Source organism: Dermacentor albipictus, chromosome 2 (assembly GCF_038994185.2).
Source record: "Dermacentor albipictus isolate Rhodes 1998 colony chromosome 2, USDA_Dalb.pri_finalv2, whole genome shotgun sequence".
Lineage (NCBI taxonomy): Eukaryota > Metazoa > Arthropoda > Arachnida > Ixodida > Ixodidae > Dermacentor > Dermacentor albipictus.
The window spans coordinates 199,530,788-199,549,683 of record NC_091822.1 but is presented as its reverse complement, the minus strand read 5'-3'; the positions used below and the strand labels follow the sequence as shown (position 1 = coordinate 199,549,683).

Below are 18,896 nucleotides of genomic sequence, written 5' to 3'. Positions count from 1 at the left end.
GGCAAGATAGAAATACAAATTGCAAGTTCACTCATACAATAAAACATCACAGTCAACTACGGGGTAGGCACAAAAGAAATAACATAAATGCAGTTTCACTTATCCGCAAGAAATAATAACAAGAAATAACTAAGAATGTGTGCAGTGAATCTGTCGTAATTCACGTTTAGATAGTTTAAGTAGGTCAGTCCCGGATTTTTTGCAGTTGTTTAATAGAGTTGGAAGTGTGAAGGATAATTTTTCCATTGTGTAATTGGTTCTAGGAGTTGGTACAATCCACTCCTCTTTATGACGGGTAGTGTAAAACACAGTGCCCTTTTTCAGTAATGACAACTCATGCAGATATTTAAGATGATTTTTTAGTTCGCGCTGGAATGCAAGTGCTAGCTTATAATTGTAAAGATTGAATACTGGTATTATGCATGCTTTGGAGAAAAGACCTTGCGAGTGACCGTTATATGGTAGATTAAAAAGTACTCTGATAAACTTTTTTTGAAGTATAAAGATCCTTTGCAAATTTGTATACGTGGTTGTGCCCCAGACCAAGGAACAGTAATTAAGATGAGAGTAAAATAGGGAATTATAAAGCAGGATTTTTACTTGATACGGGAGATATGATCTGTAATGGGAAATAATGCCTACTGCTCGAGCTAACTTAGTTAGAACAGCATCAATGTGACTATCCCATAGCATATACTGAGAAAATGTAACACCTAGAATTTTAATATTATTTGTGATTTCTATTGGTGCGCCACCATAACTTAAGCTTACATGAGAATTTAGCTGCCTCAATTTAGGTCTAAATATTACAGCTTTCGTCTTATTAACGTTTATGTTCAGATGGTTTACTACTGACCACGTTTTAAGCTTAGTAAGGAGAGAATTCGCATCATTGTGTAAGATATGACAGTCTGGAGCAGATAGAAATACACTAGCGTCGTCGGCATACAAAACATATTTAGGATTAGTAGAGAGGTTAGTGAGATCATTTATGTAAATGTTAAAGAGAAGCGGACCAAGAATGCTGCCATGAGGAACACCTTTAAGTATGGATTTTAAATCAGAACGATACGTTTCAATTTGAACGAACTGCTGTCGAAAACTGAGATATGATCTAATAAGTTCAAGAAAATGACCTCGGATTCCATAAATTTCCAGTTTCTTCAGCAAAGTTAAGTGATGAATACAATCAAATGCTTTAGAAAAGTCGACATAAATACCTAGCACAAAGTTCTTTTTTCCAAATTCGGACAAAATAAATTCCTTCTGTTCCAGCAAAGCTAATTCGGTCGATTTGTTTTTCCTAAATCCATATTGAGCATCTGAAATTTTTTGTAAATCAAAGAACGAGCAAAGCTGATAATGGATAAGCTTCTCCAGGCCTTTGGAAAATATGGGTAAGACAGAGATAGGTCGGTTATTATTCATATCATTAGGATCACCCTTTTTGAAGAGCATAGTTACTTTAGCGATTTGCATTCGCTTTGGAAAGCATGCACTTGTTAGGCAAAGGTTAAAAATATGGGTTAAATGTGGACATAAGATATCCAACACATATTTCACCGGACGTGTCTGAATTCCTTCAGCGTCGCAACTTGAACTATTATTTAAAGAAGAAAAAACTGAGGTAACTTGATCTTCTGTTACAGGGCTTAGAAAAGCAGATGAATTATTTCTAGCGGGCATAGTATTGTGAAAATCTACAAGTATACCTTGATCAGAATAATGAAGTAAATACTGATTAAAGGAATCTGCAAGGGCGCAGCCAGACACTTCACAGTCATTTATTGACAGCTTCTCGATTCTAGGTGAAAGTTTCGTGCGTTTAAAAACAGTGTTCAACTTTTTCCATACGAGGTCACTTTTCTTTAGGCAGCTATGGAATTCAGAGTAAATGTAACTAGATCTGCTTTTTTTAACCTCCTTGTTTAATTTATTTCGGCACGCCTTGAATTGCTTTAAGGTATCAGGATCTTTTGTTTTAATAAACTGATGGTAAAGCATATTTTTCTCATTGATTTTTCGGCGCAATTCTGGAGTTATCCAAGGTTTGCGAATTTTTTTACGTAGCTTAAAACTTTTCATTGGAAAATGTCGCTTATAAACCTGCAGGAACTGGTTGATAAATTTTTCATACCCTTCGTCGGCATTTTTTATGTTCATTACCCATGTAAAATCTGACTTAAGTAGCTCAGTCCTGAAGCTGTCTAAATTTGACAGAGTAATAGATTGAAAAAAAATGGGTGGTCGGCTTTTGCATCCTTCTAAGTTCTGCTTCTTTACCATAACAAATATCGGAAGATGGTCGCTAAGACCACATGATATAGCTCCTGCTGTGATGTCTGTATTATCAAAATTTGTCACAAAAAGGTCTAGCAGTGTTTTATTGTCTTTCGTAATTCGGGTCGGTAGTGTGATTGCATTATCGCAACCATTCGATGTAATAAGCATTTTCATGTTTCTTTGTTCGTTAGTGTTTGCTAACATATCTATATTAAAGTCGCCGGCTGATGTGACAGAGTAACCATTTGCAGAAACAAAATCGAGAAACTGCCCGTAAAATAAAAAGAAGCTTGACACATTTCCATGTGGGGGCCGGTAACAAACAGAAAACACATGCTTATTTACACGTACTGACAATATTTCAAAGTCATCACATAGCACAGAAAAAGAAGGAAGCAGTTCGCACTTTACATTCGGCTTCATCAATAGCATGAGTCCACCACCACGACGATTTTTTCGATTTAAGCAGAAGGATTGATAACATGAAAACTGAAAGTTATCCTGGTCGTCTTTACACCAAGTTTCGGTTAACATGACCGCGTCGAACAAAAAAGAAAAACTAGAGATAAAACAATCCAGTTCTGCTTCCTTGTTGTAAAGTGAGCGAACGTTTAAATGAAGGCATTTTAGTGAATTTTTGTGCTGGTTCGTTGCAACTGCGTTTACATCCTTTGGAAGAAGGTAATTGTCATTAGCCATTTCAAACTCCGACAACACATTTTATACCCATTTGTTGGACATACTGAAATGTGCTATGACGGAAGGTCACGTACACTGCGCACTACGATTGCCGACTGGCCATCTGTTTTGCGCATGAAGATCTTCCCATTCCTGTGCCAGACATACTGATATGCATTTTGTTTTGCCCAGTCCTTCGTCAGTCGCAACAGATGTCAGTTATGACTAGTCATATTTTCCATAATGGCAATGTTGCTTTTTTCGTCCCTCAGTTTATTCTTTTTCTCGAGCCACTTATCTCTGACGGCTTGCCTGGTGTATCTAACTATTATTCCTGGGATCCTATCATGCTTTGCAGGTAGCCGATGAATTGCATCAACGTCTCCGCTCGAAAGCCTTGAAACTCCTATCGTGTCAGCCACAGCGTTTACTTTATCTAGCAGATTTTCAGGTTCGGTGGACTGAATTCCATGGAATTCAAGGTTCAGCTTTCTGCTCCTCCATTCAAGATCATTGACGTCACTTCGCAACGTTTCATTTTCTTCTTCTTTTTTTCCGATCTTTCTCTCCAAAATTTCCAATCTCTTTTGAATATGTTTTGTCTCTTTTTCCTGGGTAGTTAGCCTTTCTAGTACTTCATCATACTTTTCCGACATTAGCTCTACAGCTGTTTCAATGCTAGCTACAGTGTCTTTAAGCTGCATCAGCTCGTCTAATTTTCCATTTATAATAACGAGTAGGGTTTTAATGTCGGCTATCTCGTCATCAGGCAGCTTTTCCCCTTGGTTGTCTCCTTTGCCGCTTCCACTTTTGCATGTGAGGCATGCCCATTTCTGCTTGGCTGACTCCGATTTACTTTTGTACTGCTTTACGGTAAGCCCAGCACAGGTTCCGAGATGGTACAATTTGTTGCATACAGTACATTTGGCAGAAATTTCCTCGGGCGTAAACTTGTTATTGCATGAGGAACAAAAATCTGTCGACATCGTGCGTTCAAGACAGTAGCCTCAAGCAAAACAAGAACAACAACAACAACAAAAAAAAAACGACAATAGCAGAATACTATGGCGGCGGCAGTGGCAGCAAGCAGCACATATTCTTAAAATCAATCACAAGTAACGACACCAACCTGCGAAAAAGCAGAGCGGTGTTCAAGCGATGCCCTTCGTGCTGCCGCTGCCGCCGAGTGCTGGTCGATCCGAGCAGTCCGTCTTATATCTTCAGAGAAGGTCGCTTGTCGCGCCGCGGGTGGTTCCAGGCAGTTAGCAGATCGAGGTAGATCTGCCGCACTTGCGCAGTCGGCTCCCTTCGTCAGGATCAGCGTGGGCAACCAAGCCGCAATGGAGACGAAACTGCGAAAAAGCAGAGCGGTGTTCAAGCGATGTCCTTTCGTGCTGCCGCTGCCGCCGAGTGCTGGTCGATCCGAGCAGTCCGTCTTATATCTTCAGAGAAGGTCGCTTGTCGCGCCGCGGGTGGTTCCAGGCAGTTAGCAGATCGAGGTAGATCTGCCGCACTTGCGCAGTCGGCTTCCTTCGTCAGGATCAGCGTGGGCAACCAAGCCGCAATGGAGACGAAACTGCGAAAAAGCAGAGCGGTGTTCAAGCGATGTCCTTTCGTGCTGCCGCTGCCGCCGAGTGCTGGAACCGGAGTGCTGGAGACCTAGGAGCTGGAATGGCACTTGCAGTAGCCATTCCAGCTCCTAGGTGAACCCGTCCTTCAGGGCGAGTGGCAGTGGGCGAGGCTTGAAAGAACCTGGCGCAGCTCCCTCGGGTACATAGATGCCAGCCGTCGTGCTGGCGAATGCGCCCGCCCCTGGCTGGAACAGGGACTTGAACTCGGTTAGGAGGCTGGGGAGGTCTCTCACAACATGCAGGCTGGCTTCCTGGTACTCTGGCAGATGAATGTCCAGTGCATGAATCCACTTTCGGCCCAGCAGCGTCGGCAATGACCCCTTGGTTAACTAGGGTGGTTGCTTGGGCTAGTTGGTAATTCATGATCAAAAATAACTTACAGTGCAAAGGACAAGGACAGCGATAGACGACATACACAGCGCTGACTTCCAACAATATTTTATTGCGTTGCCACATCGTGTGTATATATACAAGAAGAGGCATGTGCAGAAAATGTACGACAGTCACATGGGGTGTTTTAACAGCAAGTCATTGAACTAAGAGCATGGTCACCTGAAAAAATTAAGCATTACGATTTCTGTCTGTTTAGAAACGCGACTTCACCAGGGGTCAGTGCAATTGAGGGCGCACTAACGCAAATACTGCCAAGTTTTCTGATGAAATCAGCTTCCACAATTTCCCAGGTGAGCTGTGAGCAGTGTCTCACTAAAGCTTGCGTATCTTCAAAGAATGGCACGCAGCCACAGTCCCGGCAATGGATGCCCAAGTGGCCTTGTACAGTGCTGCGGACGTTGTTACAATGCTCTCTTAGCCGATCGTTTAAGCACCTGCCCGTCTGTCCTACATATTTACTGCTGCAAGACAGGGGAATTTGGTAGACTACATTAGTTGTGCACGTCACAAACCGTTTTCTGTGCCGCATCAGAGTTGTTGTTCTGTCGGCTCATGGGGAGGTTCCGCCAATTACCTCTCCTCGAGAACTCCCCTGAGCTGACCCCGTGCCATGTGGCTGCCGGTTATTCGCAGTTCTCTGAAGTGCGCCCCGTCCAGTTGGATTGGAACACGTGCAGCGGGCTGAAACAGCTGGCACGTTGTCACCCCATACGGCCATTCCTAACAGTGCTGAGCATCTTCTCCTTCGCATTCGTAATGCCACACGTCATAGTTAATGGTAGATCCCTCTACCTTGCCAATACCGACTTTGTGCCACATTCGATAGCAAGAATGATGTCCAATTTTTCTTTTATGCTGAGTACCCGGTTTGTGTCCGAACTTTGGCATGACGCGAGTCCAGCTTGCATGACGCCACAACACAGGCGAACACTAGCAAGCCACAACGCTCTCTGGCTCGGCATCGAAATGTTGTTGATGGTAATGTGGCTTCACCCTTCCAAGCGCCCGCTGCGTTTATGCTTGGAGGCCGTTCCGATCTCTGAGGCTCATTCTGCCTGTCTGACCTACCGCCATGATTGCGCTACAAAAAGTGCAAAAACTGCGTGTTAACTGATACGTGTGCAATAAGCTGGAACGGTTTTTGCGGACACAAAATGCATTATGTTCAATGGATGCTAAGCTGGGGATTTTGACTTTACTACTTTTAAACCAAAACTAATGTTTAACCCTTTCACTGTGGAGTGTTTTTGGCCGTTACGCAGCCCCAGTGTCAGCTTGGTTTTGGGAATATTAGGGAACAAGCATAACAATTTGTTAGATTATGATTACGATTGAAGAGCTGTGCTCACGGACGGCCCAGAACGTGACGTGTCGAAAGGAAACAGCATGGGTGAGAAATTGCTTTTCTTCCACATATTTTCGGTTTGCTGTGCACGCTTCCGGAATGACGGTCCTGCCGTTTCAACATCTGACGTTGCGGAACTCACCCCTTCCTTGGCTGAGAAGCTCTCAGAATCCCAATCCGAGCTCGGCACACCGCGCACATAGAGGGAGCACTTTCAGCTGTCCGCACAATGCAGAGAAATGGCACGTTATGAAATCGAGATGACAGATAGATATGGAAAGGAGATACAACAATCTTGTTTGCTGCTGATTGTGGCAAACCAGGCCACTATGAGCGAGCAAAAGCTGCGATCGAGTCGTGTTTTAGTCTATTGGAGAGGCAACGGCGTGTGCCCCTGAACTTGACGCGCATAGCAGATGCGCTGACAGAATATTAAAAAAATAAAAGAAAACCTGCAAACCTGCAGCAGATGGCAGAACAACCCTTGTACCCGTTATCGTACATGCATTACATGGTCACTCAATCGGATTGAGTAGCGCGCATGGAGTGACCACGCCTCCCAGCAAAGAAGGGTGGGTGCGGTCACTTCGTGCTCTTCAATATACATACCAACACAGCGCGGGGCGAAAATGCAAGCTTCTAGAAAGCTTCAACAGATGGCCCGACGAGTTGAGGCTTGCCAGCTTAATGTTTCAGCGCAAATTTTTGGATGCACAATGGAGAACGTACCAGTACGTCAGTGACACTGCGGGGGGAAAGGGAGGAAGGGGGAATGCAAAAACGTACTGATACATCAGTGATTGTGAAAGTGTTAAGGATGTATGGGTTAATGAGATTTTGCTATATTAGTTCTTCCAAAATTGGATTGAAATTTAGACTTCTCCTCTGGTGTCTCCAACTTCCTGTAGGGCAATGGCTTTCTTGTGTTGACAGGATTTTGTTTATGACTGCATTTGGCGAACAAAGGCATGAAAATAAATTTGGCTACCTGTGTCTGAAGAAAATATGTAAAAGAATTTCTTCGCCTTGCACTCAACATACATGGATGCTGTCGTTCCAGCTTAGCACGGAGCCAGAAATATGACCAAGATGGTTTGGCAGACATCTTTCGGCAGTACGGGGACCATTTATACAGGTGGGAGTCAATTGTTCTTACAGCCACTAAATGTACTACATATACTAGGTGTTTCAGAGAGAACTTCAGATGAACAGTAATGTTATTTCATTGTGCATTTTGCAGACATATTTCTTAAAATTTATTTCATAGCAGGCATTTCTTGTAAATTGGTGTGCTTTGCTTAAGGCCTGACTTTAATTTTGCAATTTCAATGTGTTTCTTAAAGTTGCTAAATAAAGGTTCATTATTGAAACATGTTTTAATACATTAAATAGGTATTATCACATAGATATTATAGTTTGCTGCTGCAAATGTGTTCAGAAAACATCTTAATTCCTGCTGTGCTGTGGTTAATGCTAACTTAGAGTATTTTGGAAACACCTGTAGTACATCATGTGGTATTCCTAGGACACTGGATTCTATAAAAACCTAGCAACCAAACTACTATTGGATCTAGTTACTTCTGTACTTCAGCACATTCATCACGGCATGCATCAAGTTTGTGGGGAGGCGCGACTCTCGTGCGTCCCCTGATATGTTGTTTTCCCGCACAGCTCCCGTCTCCTGTAATCCTTCTTCGCCGCGTGGCTTGATGCCAGCAACAGTTGGTCTTGTTGAAGTGCAGTACGAGAGAGGGCGCGAGTGTGGCTCTGCTAACGCCACCTAACAGCAGGGTGACTTGGGTGCAAAAGGAGAAGGCTCTTCCTCTTTGGCTCGGGGTCGGCAAGCGATGCGGGCATTCTGCGCCTGCGCCGATCCATGCTTCTGCGAGACCATCTCGTGAGGCTTACCCCGGAAAGGATGAACACAATCATTTGAACGCGCCACCATTTGCGTGACCATATGTGCGAACGACCAGGCGTTGGCGTCCAGCATGGAGCAAACACATTCTCTCGTTATCCGGTCGCGGTGGGTCGGACTTTCGCGATTTGTCGCACACCCATTGGCATGCTTTGTGGATAGCAACTCGGATAGCAGGCATTAGTCTATGAAAGGTGTAATAAATGCCCTTGTGATTGTTTGAACTACTGTGTTGTCGATCCTTTGTCCCAAGAGCATGGGTGAGAACCCCACAAGTTTTATCATGTTGCTGCTGAAACTTAATGTGCAATTTCTGGCTATACAGCCTTCATAACAGCTCTCATTAAATAAAACAGGTGTTCTTGCCAACTATATACAATGGGAATTTAAAAGCGCACGCTTCACCTGCAAGCTAGGGTGTGTATGTTCATAAATATAGTTGAACCCACTTATAACAGTATTCCAGTGCCAAGAAAATCCCACAGCTATAACCAATAATTGTTATAACTAGGTTGCACGAAAAAAAGTAGAGAGGTCAAGCATGCAAACATTTTAGAGAGAAGTACAGCGCACTTATGGCAATATTGGTTTTAATAACACTTGGATGTAACAATGAGTGGTTGCTGCACTATGAACTTTTGTGAGTCTTCTATGACAAAATAAACAGCTTACTACAATGTTCCATGCGGCATTATTGGCTATAACAATTAAATGTGGCTAGTGGGTGTGTTTGGCGAAAAGAAAAGGGAAGCAAAATCTAGGAAAGAAAAACAAAAGCCACTTTGCCATATCTGCTTTTGTGCCACGCATACCTCACGGCATGCCTTCGTCGCCCCTCTCCTGTCTTCTTTACACCCCTCCAACATTGGCGAGAGGATAGTAGAGAGACGGGAGAGGGGAGCGCGAATCTGGCGCAATGTAAGCATGCCGTGTGAGGTGAGCAGCACAAAGACAAGTGTTGTGCAACACCTTGCACTCTCTTTCTCTCTCTTTGGACAAGGCAATGCAACAAAGATGCACTGTGCAGGGTGTACAAAGTGGATGTAGCAAAGTGGCTCACATAATTTTTTTCCCAAGAATTTTGCATTCCTTTTCCTCTCGATGCACATCCCAATAGCCAGATTTAATTGTTACAATGGATAACGCTGCACGAGAGCATTGTAGTAATAACCAGTTTATTTTACCATAGAACACATACAAAAGTTGCCGATGAGTCTGCTGGTCATTATTATATCTGATATATTGTTAAAAGTGGTATCGTTATAAGTGGGCTCAAGTGTAACATGTTGGCAATTCTTAGTGAAACACAAAACAATTTTTGTTATACAGTTAAACCTCAAGATTACGAACTTCAATGTAACGAAATTCTCGATACAATGAAGTTGTAATGAAGCAGACGTGCCTCATGTTTTGCATAGCAGCTCAGAGACAATGACGACGACCCGTGCTGTGATTTGCGAGAGAGTGCGGGCTGTTCGCTGCTGCTAGGCTGCTGTCTATCTGCTGTTTCACGCCTTCAATTGACCCTTTCGCTGTCGGACCTTTCTGGCCGTGACGCACCCGCAGTGTCGGCTTAGTTTCAGGGAACGAGCATAACAGGGAATGAACATAGCAATTTTTTTTATTATGATTGGTAAACAAATAGCATAGTCAATGGAATATGCACATTTCAGTTTCTGCAGCTGTTGTTAGTAAACATCATCATCATCATCAGCCTGATTGTAACATCCGTTCAGCATCCGAATCTGACAATGCGGAACTCGCCCCTTCCTCGGATGAGACCCTGTCCGAGTCCGAATCCGAGCTCGGCTCGTATTCTGAATCGGAAGAGACACCGCTCCAATGAGCAAGCGAAGGTCCCACGTGCTCAGCCATCCGAAAGTAACCGCGCGCAGGGAGGATGCGCTTTCAGTTGCTTGCGCAACGGAGAGAAATGGGACGTTGCGTGATCAAGAAGACAGAGGGAGGTGGAAAAAGGCTAAAACAAAGTTTGAGGGGCTTTACGTTTACTGCTGCAAGCCGGAAGCGAGGGTGCGGCGAGTGAGCGAAAGCAGCAATCGAGTCATGTGTCGGTCCCTTTTCAGAGGGGCAATGGCGCGAGCCCCTGAACTTGACATGCCGTAGCAGACACACCAACAGAAGAAAAATAAAAACTTTCAAACCAGCGGAGATGGCAGATCAACCCTTGAACCCATAACCACACGTGCGCGACGCATGATCCAGCGAACGCGGAGCAACCGCGCCACTCAGCAAAGAGAGAGTGGGGAGTGGCAGTCACACCTTACTCTTCAATGCATGTACCAACACAGTGCGGGGCAAAAATACGAACTTGTAGAAAGATTCAACAGATGGCGCAGCCAGTCCAGGAGCGCCAGCTTTGCGCTCAGGTGCGAAATTTTGAACGCATGATAGAGAACGTACCGGTACGTCACTGACACTTTGGGGGGGGGGAAGCGTGAGGACGTACCGGTATGTCCGTGACAGTGAAAGGGTTAAACATCACTAAATTTGGTGGAGATTGCTGAAATCTCTCAAGTCACCCTGGAGCTTCGCACTAGTACGTTGCCCACTGGCACCATGACTGATGCAACCTATGCACCGTCTGTACCCATGGCTGCCCCTGGCACTTGCGCCGGCGTTCTCCGTCAGCGCGACCCGGCCATCTTTTGTGAGAACGGAGAACATCACGTCGAAGACTGGCTGTCCTCTTATGAATGTGTAAGCTCGCACAATAAGTGGGACGACCAGTCTGAACTCAATAAGTCATATTATACCTTGCTGATGTCGCAAATCTCTGGTTTAAGAACGATAAATCTGACATTTCGAGTTAGTCCGCATTCAAGATGCATTTTGCCGAAGTCTTTGGCTGCCCAACTGTCCGCAAGCTACGCACCAAACAGCCTCTACGCCAGCGAGCACAGCAACCGGGCGAGAGCTTCCCAGCTATATTGAGGATGTCTTGGATCACTGCAGCCGTGTTAATCCAATGATGGCGGAAGACAAGAAGATCAACCACATTCTGAATGGTATTGAGGACGACACATTTTAAACGCTACTGGCCAAGAGTCCAACCAGTGTCGCCGTTCTCTTCAACCTGTGTCAGAGTTTCGACGAATTGCACCACCTACATAACATCGTTCGCCAAAACGTCCCACAGGCTGACTCGGTCTCGGCCATTGCAGCTGCAGCGGGCCATAGCGATCCTTCTGCTCTCGTCCTTCAGCTCACGAATTTCATATGCGAGGAAGTGGCCCACGAGCTGTCGCTACACTCCCTCACAGTCAGGAGCCTGCCCCAACACTGACTTCGGCTGTGCAACAAGACATCCGTGCCCAAATATCTGACGCACTTACTCCCGTTCGCCTGCCAGCTCCTGTGATGGTGCCGCTCTCCTATGTTGACTACCCGCCGCTATTTGCGTCTCCGACGGCACCGCTCTCTTATGAGAGCAGTACCCGTCTCGGGTCACTCCTCCGCCACTCAACTACGCTGCCACTGTAGCACGGATTCCATCCTACCTCCAATGCACTGGGTTCCCCTGCTCCCATTCCACGACAGTCACCCCAGCCTCTTCGTCGAGCCAGCACATGGCGCATGCTAGACAGCAGGCCTATTTGCTTCGCCTGTGGCACTGCTGGTCACGTTGCACGTTTTGTCATCGCAACATGTCCTCGCACCGTGAGGCCTTTGAGGTCTCCCTCCACGCCACAACATGCTGGTGACTGGTGACTTGCCGCTGAGACTCTTCGACCACGACCGCCATTCAGACTGTCGCCGTTCTCCTTCTCCACGTTGACGGTCGCTGTCACCTATGCGTCGTCGGCCACCTACTGCTGAGGGAAACCGACTAGCGCAGTTCCGGAGGCAAGAACTGCAAGCTCATCGAACTTTCTAAGGCCTCAATTTTCACCACAGAATGTCATTGACGTCCATGTTGAGGTAACATTCGCCCAAGCGCTTATCGATTAATGGGGCCGCCATTTCAGTCATCTACGAAAATCTTTGTCACAAGCTGAAAAAAGTCACGACCTCTCCATCTGTCATGGCACTCAGCACTGTATGCACAGACCGTGTTGTCATCCAAGACATGTTGTACATCATCGAGTTTTTTGTGTTGCCCTCCTGTTCTCTTGATCTCATCCTCAGGTGGGACTTCCTGTCGCGTCATAGTGCCATAATCGATTGTTCTCGCGCGAAAGTGGCCCTTTCGCCGCTATGTGACTCCCCATTGGTCGGTGCCGACCTCAGTGTTCACAAGGTCTTCATTGATGGTGATACTGATCTACCTCCAGAGACGTCGGTGCTTGTGTCCTTGTTGTGTAATGCCGTGCGAGACCCAACTGTGGCGTTTACACCATCTGATATGCTTGCTCACCGCAAGGACTTATTTCTCCCGTTCGCCGTCCTTACAGTTAGGTCTGAATCCACCTTGATACCCATCCGTAATCCGCACCAGTATCCAGTTACCATACTGCGCGGTGAGACCTTAGGGTTTGTGCAAGCTGTCACGTGTGTTGAAGAGCTTGATGTTCTCGATGGCACCTCCTGTTTACATCTCGACGCCATAACTTGCACCTCCTCAACACTGCCCTTAGCAGTTTTCGACAACGCCATTGCCGCAGACCTTTTGCCGTCTCATCGCACTAAACTTCTTGTTCTACTGAACGACTTCGTTTCTTAGTTCGACTGCAACAAACCATCCTTGGGTCGCATGACATGTGTCTCATACTATCGACACTGGTTCCCATGCCCCCTTGCGACAGTGTGTGTATCGCGTTTCCGCAGAAGAGCACCTTGTTATCACAAAACAAGTGGACGATATGCTGCAGCACGGCATCATTCATCCTTCTCAAAGCCCTTGGTCGTCGCCTGTCGTTGTAGTATGAAAGAAAGATGGCACCATTCTATTTTGTATTGATTATCGCCGCCTAAACAGGATGTCAAGAAAAGATGTCTACCCACTGCCTCGGATTAACGATGCTCTTGACTGTCTGCAAGGTGCCGAATACTTCTCGTCTTTAGATCTCCGCTTTGGCCATTGGCAGATTTCCATGGCTGAGGCTGACTCCCCAAAGACAGCTTTCATCACTCCTGATGGCCTGTGCGAGTTTAACGTTACGCCTTTCGAGCTCTGCAATGCTCCCGCTACCTTTGAGCGCATGATTGTTACCATCCTTTACGGACACAAGTGGAAGACTTGTTTATGTTACCTGGATGACATAGTTGTTTTCTCACAGGATTTTCCGACATATCTCACCTCTCTGCATGACATCCTGACCTGTCTCACTTCAGCTGGCCTACAGCTCAACCTCAAGAAGTGCCGTCTCGCTGCCCGAAAATTAACTGTTTTGGGTCACATTGTCTCGAAAGATGGCATCCTTCCTGATCCCGACAAGCTTCATGCAGTCGCCGTATTTCCGAAGCCCACATCTATCAAGGCTCTGTGAAGTTTCATAGGCCTGTGCTCTTATTTTCAACACTCCGTGCGGAACTTTGCCTTTATTATTGCACCCTTGACGAAGCCGCTTACCGCAAGCAAAGGCATTTCCGCATGGTCATCAGCATGCGATAAAGCCTTTGACGAGTTGCTGACTTCCCCACCGATTCTTCACCATTACGACCCAACTGTGCCGACAGAGGTTCACACCGACGCCAGTGGTGTCAGCCTTGGTGCGGTCTTGGCCCAACGGAAAGCTACGAATGAAGAATACGTCGTGGCTTATGCCAGTCGTACCCTTGAGAAAGCTGAGATGAATTACTCCGTTACAGAGAAGGAATGCTTGGCCATCATTTGGACATTGGCCAAGTTTTGTCTTTATCTCTACGGCCGTCCTTTCAGCATTATCACTGACCATCACACCCTTTGTTGGCTCTCCTCCTTTAAAGACCTGTCGGGCCACCTCGGATGTTGGGTGCTTTGCCTACAGGAATACGACATTCGTGTCGTACACCACTCTTGTCGAAGGCATTCCGACACTGACGCGCTCTCCCACTCGCCGATGATACCTGATGTGGCTTCTCTTTCCGTTCCATCTCTGACCTCAGACCCATCGCTACTGACTGCTATTGACATGCCCTCCGAGCAACTCAAGGACCCATCGCCCTGCTGCTCGACTACCTTGCCGCTCCATCGATCGTTCCTTCAATGCGGACGTTGCGCCGTCAAGCAGCCCACTTTGTTGTGCGAGACAACACCCTCTACCCCAGCAACTATATGCCTGACAGTCGGAAATGGCTTCTGGCTATCCCTTGTCACATGCGCTCCAATATGTGTGCGTACTACCATGCTGACCCTCAAAGCACCCACGTCGGCATCCTAAATACCTTCACAAGGCTATGTCAACAATATTACTGGCGTGCATTGTATCGGTTTGTGCAGCAGTACATTCGATCACGGACCACCTGCCAGCAAAGCAAAATTCCCCCACTGCGCCCTACTGGCCCATTACAGCCGCTACCGTGCCCTGCTCGACTGTTCGACCGCATAGGCATCGACCTCTATGGCTTGCTCCCATGCAGCGAATGTGGAAACCGCTGGATTATTGCTGAAGTCAATCACCTGATGTGCTACACCGATACCGTGGCTCTCCCTGCCGCGACCACACGCGAAGTTGCGATCTTCATTCTTTGCAACTTCGTCCTTCACCACAGTGCTCCTAGGGAACTACTCAGCGATAGGGGTCGTGTCTTATTGTCAGAAGCAATACAATCCCTCCTTCACAAGTGCTGAATCATTCACCGGAAGTCGATCGCATATCACCCCCAAACGAACGGTCTCACGGAGCGCTTCAACCAAACACTGGGCAACATGTTGAGGATGTACGTTTCGTCCAACCACACTAACTGGGACACCGTAATCTCGTTCATTACTTTCGCTTATAATACTGTGACACGGGCAATTACTGGTTTTTAACCTTTTTTTCTCTTGTATGGGCGTGAGCCTTTGTGTCTTCTGAATACTATCCTGCCCTACCGACCTGATGCTTCCGAGTGCGCAACTATTTCGGAAGTCACCCGATACACTGAAGATTGCTGCCAGCTGGCTCATTTGTTGACCAGTGAGGATCAGGGGCGTCAGAAGACAAGCCGCTACAGTCATCAGGCCATGCCCACATTCCCTGCTGGTTCCCTTGTTTGGCTATGGATACCGCCTCACACGCCTGGCCTTTCTTCTAAGCTACTTGCGCGGTACCACAGTCCGTATCGGATCATCGATGCCTCCTCCCCTGTGAACTATATCGTTAAGCCCGTCACACCATCGCCGGACCTTTGTTGTCGAGGTCGCGAGGCAGTACATGGTTAGCCGGCTGAAGACTTATTTCGATCCCCTCATCTTCTCTGCTCCCTGAGTCGCCAGGATGGCTCCGTTTCACACCCAACGCCAATGTAATGAAGCAGACGTGCCTCGTGTTTCATATAGCAGCTTAGAGACGATGACGACCCGTGCTGTGATTTGCGAGAGAGCTCGGGCTGTTCGCTGCTGCTAGGCTGTTGTCTATCTGCTGTTTCTCACCTTCAATTAACATCATTACAAAGTATTTAACTTTTTATAACTTGTCTATGGAACACCATGTATTTAGAACCTCAATTTAATGAAGTGTGTTTATACACTATTTTAATATAAGGAAATTTCACTGCTACCGCGAATGAATACCGAGGCAATAAATAGAAACTGCCGTGGCCGCAGATGGTCAAATGGTTAAAATACAAGCGACTGCTTGCAAATCCAACTCTCCAATTGCGCACGTGACCAGGAGTGACCACTGAAGCAGAGCCACGTCATGTTCCTTTTAAAGTCCAAATGCGATGAGATCCTATCACGTCCCACACCCCGCTGTATGCTTCAGTGTGAGTGAAAGCATGTGAGAGTGAGCCGAGAAGGATGGTGGCTTGATGAGCACTGTGCCATCTTCCTGCGTGAGCAAGGGGAATGGGCTGGAGAGGAGCAAGCTCACGATAATGCGATCAAGCACGCGTGACGGGAGGAGGAAGGGGGGAGCAAGTTTTTCTAGCACAGCCATGAATGTGCATGGCTGTCAGTGGGGCTTTTAGATGTAATCTGGTGCCTGTGCAGATAGTGGGCGTGCAAGATGGCATGGCATCATGTTTGCCGTCTTCCTGCACCTTTAGTACTTTAGGTTGCGTAATCTCAAGCTTCGCAGATGCATTGAAGCGAGAGGCAGATGAAGTATTCGCTTCCTGCTGCCGGTACTTTTCATAATAGCATTGTCTCAAGCTTCGCGACCCAAGCTTCGCAGATGCATTGAAGCGAGATGCAGATGAAGTATTCGCTTCCTGCTGCCGGTACTTTTCATAATAGCATTGTCTCACTGCCGGTGAAAACTATCAGCCACGGAAGTGGAGTGGACGCGAAAATGTGGATGGCCTCGCTTCGTGCTGCCAATGTGAAGATATCCTTGACATGGCATGAATTCATATCTTTTGTTGCCGACTCTCAAATTTAACAAAATGAATTTTTTTCTTATTCATATTTGCTTTTCCCGATTGCCTGATAATTAGAAAAATTTTGCGGCATCTTCCGTGTAAGAAAAATTCATCAATGACTGTACTTATTTATATAAAAGGTCGAATTTCAATATGATGAAATTTTGAGATAAAAAAGCAAATGGCATATTTTACTGACTACATTATACCAAGGTTTAGCTGTATAATTAAAATCAACACTTCATGTGAACATGTGCTTCTGAAATGTCAATTACTGACTCAAAAAATTTCTTGAAACTCTGTGTTAGAGCAGTGCTACAGGTGCACTGGTGGAGGCTGAAATAGTGGCCCACATGAAAAGTTATGCACACTTTGAAAAAAGTTATCTTCGCTTTCTCACCTTTGTGAACTACCAGAAACTCCTACAGCATGATGTTATTTAGTGGTTTTGGTGGGTCTTACTGTTGTAGCCACTTATCTGCAAAATTTATCAATTTATCCTGCAGCAAGGGTGACTATGAAGGGGCTGTGCAGCAATATATACGCACCGTGGGCAAGCTGGAAGCCTCGTATGTCATTCGCAAGGTGAGGCTGTCATTTTCAAGTGCACAGAACTAAAAATACATACAGTTTATGCATTGGCATGAAGGGTGCCTCTTTCTGTCTTTAAGCAGAAGATGATGTCTTCACCATAGCATGCAATTCTAAAATGTACGAAAATGGCCTGGGTGTTGGCATCAGTTGCGCTTGAGTACCCAGAAAATCAATATGAAATCCACATCCTTGCGTACTAATATTGATTCTGACTGCTTTCTGCTATTTGACCCTTTACAGTTCCTGGATGCTCAGCGCATTGGTAACTTGACTGAGTACCTGCAAGAGCTGCACCGGCGAGGTTTTGCCAATGAGGATCACACCACACTCCTTCTCAACTGCTACACCAAACTTGAAGAGGATGACAAGCTCACCAACTTCATCATGGTGACTCTTATTTTGTCTCAAGCCTCTTCAGCATAGTTCCATGCAAACTGAAGCAAAATTGGTGCTGTAATGGCACTTCCATCGTTATAGGAATGGTGGCATGCACAGACTAGGTCTGCATACTGCCCAATTATTTATTTATTTATTTAAAATACCTTACAGGCCCATTTAAGGACATTAGGTAAGGGGGGACACAAAGTGTTTCAACAGGAGTAAACAATATAAATATCAATACAGGCATCCACAGGATAAGTAAAGCAGTACAGGAGTAAGCAATAGAAATATCAATACAGGCATTCACAAGATAAGTAAAGCGAAGTTCAATAAATGTTTGTCTAGGGCTAAGCTTTAGAGAGCGTAAACACAATAATATACTCATGCACACAAAAATACAAAAATACAAGTGTGAAAAACAGGGAAGGAAAGCAGGTCAATAACCTCCTTATACAATGTTTCTACAGAAAACTTTGCAATTCTTCGCGAAAAGCGTCACGATTTGTTATGCTCGCAATGTTATCAGGAAGACTGTTCTATACGGTTATGACACGTGCCAGTGCTGATGCGTTAAATGACAGTGTATTGCCGAATATGCACATGAAACTATGGCTATTGTTAAGGCGACGTGACGTGCGCGCTGGTACTTCAAGCGGCAACACATGAGGTTGATTACCATGGACGTATCTATGGAAAAGGCAAAGAAGACTTATTATGCAACGAGTTTCAAGTGGCTGGAGCGAAATGTCTGCTTTAATCTTGGTCACGCTGCAAGTTCTGTCGTAGTTACTTGTGATGAAGCGCAATGCCCTGTTCTGAATTTTTTCTAGCATATCAACTAAATAATTTTCATGTGGTGACCATACTGATGACGCAAATTCTAACTGTGGGCGAACAAAAGTCTGATATGCTGATTTACGAACTGTAGCAGGGGATTTTTGCAAGTTCCGTCGAAGATAACCCAGAGTTTTCGAAGCTCTTTATTCAGTTGTCCTACTCGGTGAGCTTAGCGTAGTTCTTTTTCAGAGTTTCAACATTCTCATAGCTTAGCTGTTTAGCACTGCTTTTATGTTGCGGTAAAGGACCGTAGCTGTGTTCAGATTTTATAGGCCTTGCATTAGTCAGTCTCGGAGTGCTGTGGCAATAACACTGTTGGAAGGAACTGCCAGCAAACAGATAGCTTGTTTTTTTGCAGCAGCTTTGCAGGGCTTAAACACATTCCAGTAAT

At 45.7% G+C, this 18,896-nt stretch overlaps 1 protein-coding gene across 5 annotated transcripts in view; it reads left to right on the top strand.

The window, feature by feature from the left end:
- Vps11 (vacuolar protein sorting 11) overlaps nucleotides 1–18,896 on the top strand; it is a 152,533-nt gene that overhangs the window by 42,235 nt on the left and 91,402 nt on the right. For 4 of the 5 annotated variants that reach the window (XM_065435341.2, XM_065435345.2, XM_065435342.2 and 1 more), the window contains exons 10-12: nucleotides 7,391–7,465; nucleotides 17,200–17,278; nucleotides 17,528–17,674. In XM_065435341.2, the coding sequence (XP_065291413.1) occupies nucleotides 7,391–7,465; nucleotides 17,200–17,278; nucleotides 17,528–17,674 (301 nt within the window). The remainder of the gene's footprint in view (nucleotides 1–7,390; nucleotides 7,466–17,199; nucleotides 17,279–17,527; nucleotides 17,675–18,896) is intronic. The other variant, XM_065435343.2, reaches the window with a different exon arrangement.